General features: G+C 23.9%; 1 protein-coding gene across 1 annotated transcript; it reads right to left on the reverse strand.

The window, feature by feature from the left end:
• Positions 1–988: 988 nt before the first annotated feature.
• Positions 989–12,499, reverse strand: LOC145842118 (uncharacterized). The gene is made up of 14 exons (XM_082949504.1): positions 12,408–12,499; positions 11,680–11,708; positions 10,750–10,812; positions 9,183–9,253; positions 8,844–8,909; positions 8,223–8,429; positions 6,839–6,910; positions 4,973–5,005; positions 4,462–4,577; positions 3,983–4,035; positions 2,530–2,676; positions 2,173–2,322; positions 1,939–2,031; positions 989–1,435 (listed from the first exon to the last, which is right to left on the reverse strand). Exons 1-14 carry the CDS (start codon positions 12,424–12,426, stop codon positions 1,361–1,363), a joined length of 1,194 nt encoding a protein of 397 aa, XP_082805630.1. The 5' UTR covers positions 12,427–12,499; the 3' UTR covers positions 989–1,360.
• Positions 12,500–13,641: the final 1,142 nt, after the last annotated feature.

Genomic DNA, 13,641 nt, shown 5'->3' on the forward strand with positions numbered 1-13,641 from the left:
ACTATTCAAAATATAAATTTAAGCATTTCTTGAACTTTATAGCTCTGTTGAACTGTTTTAACCCGTTAACACACAGAAACATGTGTTAGTGTAATAAAGAAAGAATACTGTTAAATTTGTTATAATCATTACTGAGATTAGCTACTTTTTGAAGCAAAAAGAGAGAGCTATAGCAAGCTAGCCTGAGTTTATAAAAAAACTGCATAACAAACTAATACTAGCCAAAAGCTGAAAAAATACTACTAAACAAGCTTAAATTTCGAAAAACTTAATCTAAAAACACAATGTTTAGGTAAAACAAAAAAAAGTAAAAAAAAATTTTTGAGGTTTATGAAAAAAAAGGTTTCGCAAAAAAAACAAGTCGGAGTTATTCTAAGTAGTAACTGATAAAAATCTATTTATAAATTGATAATAAAAATAAACACAAGGTTTAAAAAGTTTGGTTCTTATAAACTTTTTGAATAATTTTATATTTAAATTCGCAATGCTATTAATTAATAAATACTTATTTCTATATCTCTTATGGTTATTAGATTGATAATAAGTGGGACTATGTATTATAAAGGATATGTTACAAAAAGTATAAGGACAATTTAAAAAAGATTAGTCTACTATTAAATATTCTAAAACTACAAAAACTCTTGAATAAATAATAAAACTTTATTACTATTGTAACATTTAAACCAATTTTTTTGTAAAAATACTAGTGAATTCAATAAACAATTCGAATGTATGTACTTTGTTGTAATAAAACTTTTGTAATAAATCTAAAAATTAATAAAAAATTACATATACTGCTTGTAAAAGAAGACATTATTTTAAAGAATATGTTAGAGAACATGTATTGAAAGTTTTTACATCTAATTACTTTAATAATATCGTTTAATTTTGTTGTTATGAAAAAATTTTTAACATTCATCTTTTAATGTTATCTATATACAACAAAATGTTAGCAGAAACTTATTTCTAAATATAACTAAAATTGTCAAGTCAATAAAAATTTATTTTTAAATACAAATAATATGTTTCAAACGCTTCAACTAAAGTTTTTCATTAATTTCACACAAAAATAAATAAGCTCAATAAAACTATATAAACTCTAGTAATTACTTACATAAGTCAAACTTAACAAGTAGTTTTTATAATTTGAGATAAAAAAAAAAAAGTGTTTTCTCAAGTCGTTCCGTAAAAACTCACAACTTAACAACTGTAAAACTTATTTAAAAGCGTAATTTGTTTTTTAAAATTTAAAAAACTGCTTAAAAACTCTAAAAACAATTTTAGTTTAAAAAACAACATCTTTCTCTACATGAAACTAAAGACGCTCGTATAGAACACTAAATATAAAAATATGATATAATCAAGGCAATTGAGGCCTGGCAGCAGACATGTTGGGGTTCACCATTCCACTTGAGTACCCGAGGCCTACACCTCTCTGCAAATATTATTAATAGTAATTTTAAAAATAAAAACCAAAATACTTTATAAAGTAGTATGCTATATTGAACTAATTTTAAGTTATCAACTTTGCAGTTACCTCTAGTGCAAATTTTATTTACTCACAAAGTTTAATACTTTTAGTAAATTCAACAAAAACAACTAAGTTTTTGATTATGTTGAAAGTACACAAACTAACAACTAAACTTGAGAAACATTTTAAATACTAACAAACTTATGTTATACTTTAATTAAAAAGGCATTACCCGACTATAAAAGTTTGTTTAAAATACGTAAGACTACTCTCATTCTTTAACTTTTTGTAATTATATTTATTATACATTATTAGCCATTAAAACAGTTAAAAAATTATACTACGAAAATTTTTTGAAACTAAAGATTATTAAACATATTACAAGAAGAAAAAACATTATAAACCTAAGATGTTCTCTCAGATCATTACTATCTAATGATAATTATTATTTTTACAAATAGTCGTACCTGCGTGTGAGTGGAGATTCTAGCTTGCGTGTACTGCTCATCGAGTTTGTTGAACAATTCGGCTTGCTTGTGGATCATCTTGTCACTGGTTGGCTAAAAATATGTTTTTAAAGTCTAAGATTTTAATGTTTTTGACAAATAGATAACTAAAAATTAAAAAATATACATTAAATAGTCAAAAGTTAAACTTACAAAGTTTCATTACACTCTTAACCGTTATTCAAATACACTAACTTGCGACTGTTTGATGCCCATTAGTTTTGCAAACTTCTGATTTTTCTTCTCATCGCCCAGGTTCAGCGAGCTCCAAACTCCAGCCGCTTTCGTCTTCATCATCTTGTTTCTGTTCGCTTGCTTGTCCTCCTCCGTTTCCTCCTCTTTCTCCTACAACACAGTATTGTGAGTTCATTAAAACTCATTTGTTGATGTTTCTTTAAAACAAACTTAAAATGCAGTCCTTGAGTTTCTCGTCAGAACAAATAAGCTTTATCAATTAGTTAATTTAGATAAACAGTTCAGATCAAATAGTTTAAGATTGCAAACTAGAAGTAAAAACATATATTTATAATTTAATACAAATTAACTTCATACCTTCGCTTTGCTCCACAGCTTGTTTCTTTTGGCTTGCTGCTGAGCGAACATTGCCGGATTGACCAACTGAGGATTGTAAAATGAGGGCAGCTGAACTCCCGTGTCTTTGAACACCCTCGCCTTCAACGCCAGCGACTCCGCTTTTGCCTGTAAAGTTACTTTTTAGTCTAAAAATTTAAACAACTAATTTTTAAAATATGTTCAGTATAACAAATAAGAACAGGGATTGAATTTATTAATTTTAATGTTTTTAAAAAAAAAAAAAAAAAAAAACTATTGACTTCTACGTAAGGTAAGGTGTTTAAAAATTTTGGGTAATATTCCATACATGATTAAAATAAAATTAAAATGAAAATTCTATTCAACGAAATACTTTTTTAGTAACATTATTTTTGTAAAACAAGTTTATAATAAAATTTATATATTTTTTTGCTATTTTTAGTTGAAAAAGAAAACATAATTTAAAAAATAGAACTTTTTCTGCTTTACTAAAAAACCTGTTGTATTTTTACATTTGATACCTATATCACAAATTTTACAGTCAATTCTATACAGCCATTTATGTAAAACCAGAAAAATATATGATACTATCAACGATATGTATAAAATAATATCAGACTGTAAATTTATATCTGTGGCAATCTTTTACAAGTGAAGGGATTAAGACTAGGAAATGTCTTTGAAAAGTCTTTTTTTTAAGTTATGCTAAAAATATTTACAAAAGCATGTAAAATCTAAATTGCTGTGAAATGATCCGACATTTATATTTACTTTAAGTCAAAATAATAGTATGTTTGTAAAAATTTAAACAAAATTCTCAATACTGCTTTTAACAGTTAGTTTTTAAGCTTCAAAAGGGTGCCGAATCTTGCCTGCAGTTGCAGTTTTTAGACCCCTGAACTATTCTTGCAGTTTGAAATACATAATATATTAGTTAGGACTTGTATTGTGTTTTTAATTTTATATTTATACAAATTCATCTTTTTCTTGACATTTTGCTTATTTCAACGAGTTTATAACCAACTTACTTTAAGTTATTATATTGTACAATACATTCTATGCTTATGTTTTAATTAAGGTTTAAAGCTTTTGTTTTTAACAAAGTCAAAATGCTGTAAATTTTTTTAATATCGTTTAAAAAAATAAGCTCATTTGAACTTTGCCAAACTAATTTGTTGTTATGATTGTACTGACCGGAAAGAAAGGATTTAGAAAAAGCATTTCTATTTAATTTCCTGTATCTAAAGTTGATTGTGAGTTATGGTAATACATATATCATGAACGAAATTAAGTGATATACCTGCCTACAACATTATTGAAAGTATACTTTGAGCCGCTAACTGAAACTAAATTTATTAAATTTTACAAAGTCTGGTGAAAAATTTATATACGATTAATATTACGAACAATATTCGTGGACTAAAGAACTGTTGAAAATTTATGAATAAACAACCTTAGCTTCATGTGCCGCCATATCGATGCTAAACCCGCCTTCTGAATTTTTACCTGCAAAATTACAACTTGTATTTTGTTTCCTTATATAGCTACATAAATAATTGTAATGTGAAATATTTAACTTTATATCCTAAGTTAAAATGTAAGACTAGAGTATTTTTTTAATGATTGAATGTACAGATGAAATATAGACTGTAAAATCTCAAAGTGTTATACAATTTACTAATTTTTTAAATATAAAAAAACAAATAGTATTTAGTGAGCACATATTAAAGTAAAATACTAAATAATTTTTTATACCTAACTTGTATATAGTTACATATTCTTAACTAAAAAAATTGCCCAATTTACTGAAATGTAAAGAGCTTATTCAAATATATACCTAGCTTGTAAAAATATATATTAACTATATAATAAAAATCAAAAAAAGTATGCAGTGCGAACAAAGGAGCAACGCAACACAAAAATACAACGCACCGAGTTTGTGTTTGATTTTAGTGAGTTCTTTAGCTCTTTCCAGCCTTCTAGCCAGTCTTTCTTGTTCATCCATGGCTCTATTGTGACCAAACTCATAATCACTTCTCGACGAAGACCTGTGACAAGTTGTATTGATTTGTACTAATAGAAGTTAACTATCAATCCTTATAAAAACGTTTAAAAACTATATATTTAAGAAAACTTAAACGTTATATTAAAAAATTTAGAAAAATCTAGTCTTGAACAATATGCTAACAGAAGACTAATCAATTCATTATAGAAAACGTTTAAAAAATAAGTTACTCTAAGGTCAAAAAGTTTTTATTTAGATACATATGCTTTTCACACACCAATAAACTTTTTTTAAGGTTTTATTTTTATTAATTAAATAAGATTCAAAAGAACTTTGAAATAAAATAATTAAACTTTAAGTTGTTGAAAAAAATTTCAAATATTTTAGAACAAACAAAAAACTTTCCTTAAAAACACAAAAGTATAAATATTAAAATACCTTGAACGCCTTTTTCGCTCCCTTGACCGTCTCCTGTTTTAATATAAGTTTTTTTAAATATAATGTACATTATTTTTAATTTACTTACAAGTTAGTTAACTCTAACATATCTGTTAAATATGTTTAATTACGATACTTCATAATTCTAACAAGAAGCTTTTAAAAGTTATAACAACACTGTAAATTACAAGTTCACAATCAATTTTTATCTAATTACAGTAACCTCTCGGATCTTTACGCACTCGTGACGTTACGCACTCTCGTTTAGTTACGCATTTCAGATTTCTATAAAATTCAGAAAATAGGTTAAATATTTAGTTAATAAATAGGCACAAATTAGGTTTAATGTATATTCTTAAATTAAAATATGTTTTTGAATGCTAACACACCTCTCTATATCTTTAGACTTTGTAAATTTATGTTCCTTGACGAATTGATAAAAATTTAGTTATACCTCAGTATATCAGAAATTTTGTTAACAATAAGAGATTAAATCAAAATTCTGAAATAAACATGACTGTGTTTAATAATGAAAGTATAATGAAATAATGAGAGTTTAAAACACAAAAAAATAATACAGCACTCTTGCCCTATATATTAATAAATACCATTTTATAATTGTAAAGAAATGCTTAATTATAAATTGAATTTGCTAAGTAGAACAGAATATAAATGACACATATAAATAAATATAAAGATAATTTCTACTTATTATTAAAATAGTAAAATTATTTCTACTCGTATTGTTATTATTTCAAAGAAATTCAAATCCTTTTTTTTAATATATGTATAGTTTTATCTGTTGTTTTCATATTTATAAATAAAGTAAACAAATAGTTTAAAGTGGGAAAGTGCCTAGTCTGCTTTTAACTAGAAGCAACATTAAAAAACAGCCATTATAGTAAGTATATTTGGTACCTCTCGTTTCTTTACGATCTCTCATATCTTTACGCAATTTTTCTGTAGACACAATGTGCGTAAATAAGCGAGAGGTTACTGTAATTTAATCCTTATAATTATAAACACAAAATTTAAAACTATGTTAAATTTATTTTGAAGTATAAATTTTGTCACCGAATAGTTTTTTTTTCAGGTTATTAAGATTTTTATCGCTAAAAGGATTTTTTTTTAAACAATAAAATGTAAAAAGCACAAACTATAAACAACTTTTACGTTTATACAAACAAATTATATTTTTAATAACTATACAGTAACAGATAAAAACTAACCATTTATATTAGGTATAGTACTAAAAACGATATAATCATTTATAACTTTAAACATTTAAATACCAGTATCTACTTAAACAATAAATTTAATTACAATTTTAAAGACAATTGCACCTTTTAGTATATTCAATCAGTATGAAGTTTAAAACTACCATTAAATAAGGGCACAAGACAGAATAAAATGCACAAATATTTTTGTTTACTTACTAAACATTGTAAAATTCAAAATCATATGTATCCGGATAAGTTTAACTGATATTGTTTAGAAAATTACATTTATTTAAAAATGTTTAGAAACTGACCCAAAGAATAAAAATAAATCAAAAGTTAAGAATAAAAATAAACTTGGCTCGAATTAAAAAAACAAGAACGATAGCGCTGGAAAAGTTTTATCAACTACCTTGCAAATGTATAAAAACTAAACATAAAAAAAATAAATGTATAAAAAACTAAAGCATAATAATTTAACTATACATTTAAAATGCTTTCAAACAAAAATTTTATTTGTTTTGTTTCAAACCCAAACACTTGAGTGGAGACAATATAGAATAATTTAAAATTTATAACAAATTAAAACATTTTTAAAACATGATCACAAAGAACGAAATATAAGCATATTAAAAAAAATATTTTATACCTTCTTTGTGATCTACTTCTCGATCTGCGATGTTTTCTCCTGTGTCTTCTGTCACGTGACGAAGAACGATTTCTGTAATGACGTCATAATCAAACTGTTTGACAGGATTTATAATTTTATATTCAAGCTGAGATTTTGTATGAAAAACATAAAATACTAATTTAACATTTTTTGTTTCGTATCTAAAACTCTACTAATATTTTTTTGAAAGTTACACAATAGATTAAAAAGATACTGCAAAACAAAATTGTGTTACAGACTGTTTAAAATTATGCTACAAAAAATTCTAAATATCTTATTGAAGATTGTTTGTGAGACTAATTTTGTTCAAAACATATTATCAAAAACAGTACATTTAAGATTATTGTACTAAATCAATTAGAATATTTCTCAAACAACAACAAAATATTCAAATAAGCTAAAAAATGTGTTTACTGAAGATTGAAACATTTTTAATATATAATATATGTTTATATAAACAAAGGAATATTATTAAAAACTTATTATAAAAATTTATGATTATTTTACTTAGTCTTTTTTATAGAGCCTTAGAGATTTAGTAAAAAAGTAAGTAACTGCCATGACCGAAAATTTTAAGCAGTTTCACTTTACATAAACTGATTGCAAATAAACTTTTGAAATAATTTTGTGAACAAAATTAAAAATGAATTGTGTTGACGACTTAAGTATTAACTTAAAACTAGTAGCAAGTTTTAAAAGTTACATGGTTATTGTAATTCTTATTTCGATATTTGAAGTTTTACAGTTTTTTCTAAGTTATTTAAAACCTCACAATGAATGTGGTTGTAACTGGCGCTCACAATTTTGTTGAAATGTCAACAAATGTAAGTATTTGAATCTAATATAAACCTAACAGAATTGTCCAAGAAAATTATGTTTAAACATATCAATTGCAATGCTATACAAAAAGGGTTGCCACTCGTTTTTTCAAAAATTTTTCTAGGTTTTCCAAATTTACTTATATGTTTTTAAAAAGAGACATTTTTGGGTCTATTTTTAGTTTAAATTTAGGTTTAAGGTGAGAAACTGTCTCAAATATTATAAAAACATTGAAAAAACACTATTAAGCTACTTTAAATGTTTTTTTAAATAAATAAAAAATTTGATCATGACAATTTTTATATCTATATGATATATTTTTGTCTCGAATGGAAATTTTACTACTTAACATGTTAAAATTGTTAAAAATTCCAGATTATTCCTATAATTTTTGTTCAAAATTCCAAGTTTTTTTAAAAATTTCTCTAGTTCAAGGTTTCCAAGTGAAGTGGCAACCCTGTGTACATTTATGGTTTCATCTATTTATCATAACTGTTTCATAACAAAACTACGTAAAACTTTTTTAAGTAATATATATTCATACCTTGATCTCTTGTACTCCCTTGACTTTGATCTTTTTCGATCTTTGGACCTTTTACGATCTCTAGAATTAGACCTTTTACGATTTTTAGATCTGGAATTTTTACTACGATCCCTGGATTTTGGTCTCTTTCTTTCTCTAGACCTCTTTCTGCTTCTTGACCTTTTATGCTTGTGTTCCCCTGATTTGGATCTTTTTCTACTTCCTGATCTAAAAATTTTGGTTTTGTTGCTGCTACAGTTTTCAAAACTAAAATCTAAGTATTTTTCAAATGTACATCAACTCACTAAAAAATATCAACATTTTAAATTTGTTTACATTTAATAGTCTTTAATTTCCACTTATTTTCTTTAGTAAGTAAATTATTGGTCAAACATCATCATAGTTTTTTAAAACTGATTAATGTGGCTGAAAATGTAACTGAAAATGTAAATTACTGTAATAACAAATTTTAAGAAAAATATTTTATCGAATAGATAAGAAAACTTTTTATAATAAAATTATATAAATCAGTTTTTGAATTAAAAAAAAAACTATTTGTACATCTAAAACATTTATATTAAAACTTTTTATATTAATTTATTATTATTTAATTTTTATTATCAAAAATTTATATAAAAAAACCTTGATCGGTGTTTTTTCCTTTTTCTTTTAGATTTGTTTTCATCTTTAGTTCTGCTAGATGAACGTCTGTTGAAAAATAATATTTTAAAAATTAATTTAAAAGAAACACTATAAAAATACATAATATTGATAATGAACTTTACAACAACTTAATTGTTTAAATTGATAATTTCAACTACATAACGTAAAGGTTATTTTAAATTGACAAAAAAAGGTATACACTTATTCCAAACAAATAAACTATGTTTTTTTAATGTGCAACTTAATTTATTTCACCTTTTCAACAATGAAAATTACTAAAATTCAGCTGGTGAGTAGATGATAGAGTAAAAAACTTACTTTCTTAAATTACTTCTTTTAAGTTTTTTGAATTTTGGTTTATCTACAGCTGAGCTACTCTCTGTTGATTTCTGAAAAAAGTTTTGAATAGTTTTTAAGATTGTGAAATATTTATTTATTTTTATATGTTATAAAAATCATAATGCTAAGTATCTTAAAACCAAAACTATGAAATATATAACAACAAATAACAGCGTATTCATGTTTATTTAACAATGAAATGATAAATAGTCTTAGACTTCAGTAAAAATTATTTTATTACTAAAATATTTTACAGATATCATTTGCAACTTAGTAAGAACACAAAAAATTAAAGTTTATGTCAAAATATTTGTATAAAACAAAAAAAAATTAAATCAAAACGAAAATTATTAACTCATAATTTTTATTTTACAAATATACAACACAATGCTTATTTTAAAATAATTTATTTAAATTAAGTTATTTAAGTTAATAAGATAACAATTTATTAAACATAATAAGTTTATCAAAAATAAGGATTTTACAATTGTTTGGCTTTATTGAATTAAGAAATAAATACTAATACTAACATTAATTCAGTAATAAAATAGTAAAGTTTTAAAAACATAATTCTTAAAACTAGAATAGTTATTCTTCTTAAGTCTAAAAAAAATACTTAAAAAAATATGAAATTATAATTATTACACAACAAACAAAATCTATTAAAATAAAACTTTAATAAAAAACTATAACTTCAGTCATGAAATAAAAGTCTAAACTGTTATTGGCAACTAATTTTGTTAAATGTGTAAAAACAGTAGATTTAAGAATACTTTTTATTAAATAAAGCCAAAGTTATCTAAAACTAAACAAATCAAAAATTTGCATAATGAAATTTGTTTTCTGTCATTTAAGTTTTAAAGCTCATTAATAAAACCTTAAATCAGTTGTAGAATATATTTTTTATAAATTGAAATAATATTTAAGGGCATATGGGGGTTATTAACTTTTTTCACAATTTGATCTTTTCACTTTTATAGAGTTTTAACTAAGCTACAAGATGCTTTTTATTGATTTCTAAAACTCAGAACAATTTTTGACATATGTCAAATTTGGAGGCAAAAATAGGTTCCTTATGGGAGGCACAAACTAAAACGGCAAAAAAGACTAGTTCTTTAAAAATCTATATTCTCCTACGCTTTTTGAGATAAATACCTCAAAATTTTAGGAAAATTTCGTTGGAACAGAATTTAAAAAATTAAAAATTTTTGACAAAAAAATCTGTAAAAAGCAACTTGTAGCTTAGTTAAAACTCAATAAAATAAGACTAAGTTGTGAATAAGGTGATTTACCTTCCCTATGCCCTTAAGTTTAAAAAGAGTTATTAAAAAAAGATTTTAGAATAAACAGTAATATAAATGAAGTAATATTAATTTAAAACTAAATCAAATATTATATATAGATACATACACTAATTAGTAAATGAAATTGTTGATTTATAGCATATTATATGAATCTAAAAAAATATCATATTATATGAGGAGTTTTCTAATTACTCAATCCTTTTAACTATCTTAATATGAAATAGTTTATCAACTAAAAGTACCTGAGATTCAACACTTAGTTCTTTAGTGTGTTGAGTTTCTATTTCAACAGAGCCGTCTGAATCCTGTATTGAAATAAAACTTTTTTTAAAATACAAAAATACATACTCATTACATTCCCTATTACAATCAGGAATGAAAAACAGTGGCAACTGTTTAATTTAATAAGTTTAAACACAAACTGTTTTTCAGTTGAGAGCCAAATTTTATTTTAATCAAACACATAGTGACAAAATTATATCACAAAAAATATTTGCATTTTAAAACAGCAAGCATCCACAGTTGTTGTGGTGCAGATATAACTTCACAGATATATTTTCTTCTTACTCCACTTCATAATTTTTCATTGTTCCAGTTGTACAAGTTCAAATGAAAACATCAAGCTGAGTTTTTTAATTTGTATACAACATGTTAATATCAGGAAATGTACAATTATAGTCAATACTTTTATAAACTACTTTATGTTAAATAGTAATATATAAAGTGAACTTGAATGTTATTGTTTGTAGAAAGAAATGTATTTACATAAACTAACTATTGACTTAACACTATAAAAAAAAGTCAAAAGTCTAAAACATTAATAATTTAATCTTAAGTCAAAATATCATAATCAAAATTATTTTTTTAAGGTAATAGCTTCAACAATCTTATATTAATTGAAGGTAGTCAAAAGTACAAGAATCAAGTAATCAGCGTTTTACAAACTTTAACTAAAATATTAATAATTAAGTGATAATAATTCAAAAAGTCAAACTTGAAAATTATAAATGTTAATGTTAACTAAAAACAACAAAAAGAACGTTTTTACCTAGGATTTTTGCTAAGTTAAAACAAAAACACAATATACAGAACTTAACAACTTTAGAAACAAAATAAGATAATACCATATAGCTTATTAGTAATTTTAGAACACTAATTGAGCTTATTATCACCTTTTCAGAAGAGCTTCTGCCACTGTCACCTGAAAAAATTTAAAGTTTACTAATAATCAACAAGCAGAAGACTAATTAAATAATCAACAGCAGTTCAAAAGAAAATTCATCAACAAAGAGATAAAGTCTTAAAAGTAGTTTAATAATATATAATAAGATGTTGTAAATTATTTTTTATTTCAAGTATAAACAGCTTAAAAACTATATATTATAAATTAATAATTACTGATACCAATAATAAGTATTCATACAGGGTGGCAATCAGTTTTTTATAAATTTCTTCAAGGTTTTTTTAAATAAAATTTCTTAGTTCCTTCTAGTTGAAAATTAAGTTTAGGATTTTTTTCTAATTACCTAGTATTAATAAATTACTGAAAAGATACTTTAATCTTACTTTAATTTCATTTTATACTAAATACCTTGAACTCTAAACAATTTATATTTTTATATGAATATAGATTTATTTCTAATCTAATCTGTATTTATTTTTTCATATTAATTACTATAATTTATTAATTTACAAAAAAAAGTTCTCAATGATAAGTTTTGCGGGTTCTTTTCAATATTTTTAAAAACTATTAAACGCCAGGTATAAAAGCAGCCCTGATAATTTTTTTATCATGTAGTAACTTTTGTTTATAGATTTTAAAAGTATATTTAACTTAGTAAAGTTAACTTAACATTTTTATGTTTAAACTTAAAAATAGTGTAAAATTCTAAATACTTACCTTCTTCAGGACGAGTCATTTCTAAACTTTCAATATTTTAATAACACACTAAATTAAACAATAGTGGTAGATTTAAAGAATGTTTTTTTTTTAAAGTTTGTTTCAAAAATGTTTACAAATCATTGTTGTTGAAAATATATTTCATACATTCAGTGTTCAACTGCTTTCGAAATCAAACTAGTTTATCATACGAGGGTTACTTTAGCTCGAACAGTTTTTTTTTAAATTAAAAAAAATGTCCAAACTTTATATCGAATTATTTTTTTTAACTATTAAGCTAACTTAGATTATTTTTCAGGATAACGCTCCTTTGCCTTTAACTTGAAATTAAATTTTTTGGATTGGGATTTGAATTTAGTAGTGGGGACTGGGACTGGGGCCCCTTTTAAATTTTAATTTTTTGTTATTTTTTTACTTATTTCAGCTTTTCTTGGAGTAAAAAAAGAGTTTTTTTTTTACTTACTTTTTAAACCAAGTTTTTTATGATGGTTTTTTTTTTATTATTTTTTAAGCGATCACATAATTTCCCAAAATAGTCATAGCTTTACTGCAAATATATAATATTTTTCAAATAATAATTATTATTATCAATATTCTTATTTAACGAAGTTTCATATTAAGAAAATATTAACTTTTCCCATTTTTTATTTTTGTTATATGACCTATACAACTTTTACATAAATTTACATAATTCAAGGGATTTCTGGCTCAAGTGCTATGAACTTTTGTAAAACTTGCATAGGTCATAATTCATATATTAAAAAAAATGGAAAATTAAGTTTCCTAAATATAAAACTTAGTTAAATAATAATTTTGATAATAAAAACTTTTTGAAAAATATTATAAACTTGCAGTAAAGCCATGATAAGTTTGAATATTTTTGAAAATTTTATTTGGGGATACTTGGGGATATCTTGAAAAGAAAAATAAAAGTAAATAAAGATATTTCCATCATAAAAACTTAGTTTAATAAGTAAATTTAAAAAAAATCTTCATTTATATTTGGAGAAAAGCTAAAATAAGCAAAAAAAAATCAAAAATTTAAATTTTTGAAGGGGCTCCACTCCACTACTAATTTCAAACCCCCAATCTAATGGATTTTTTGAATTAAAGGCAAAGGAGCGTTCTCCATTTCAAATCTAAGTTAGCTTTGAATAAAATGAAAGTAATTGGATCTAAAGTTTGGACACTTTTTTTAACTGCAAAAAAAGCTTTTCGCGCCAAAGTAACCCTC

The sequence above is a fragment of the Thalia democratica genome, chromosome 8, assembly GCF_965202585.1.
Source record: "Thalia democratica chromosome 8, ktThaDemo2.hap1.1, whole genome shotgun sequence".
Classification (NCBI taxonomy): domain Eukaryota; kingdom Metazoa; phylum Chordata; class Thaliacea; order Salpida; family Salpidae; genus Thalia; species Thalia democratica.

Bases quoted from the DNA above. Each gene is read 5' to 3' on its own strand.
- LOC145842118 (XM_082949504.1), bottom strand. The intron at 4,578-4,972 runs GTATTTTAATAT...AACTTGTCACAG, and splicing joins GAGCGAAAAAGGCGTTCAAG to GTCTTCGTCGAGAAGTGATT. The intron at 2,323-2,529 runs GTATGAAGTTAA...ACTGTGTTGTAG, and splicing joins AGCTGTGGAGCAAAGCGAAG to GAGAAAGAGGAGGAAACGGA.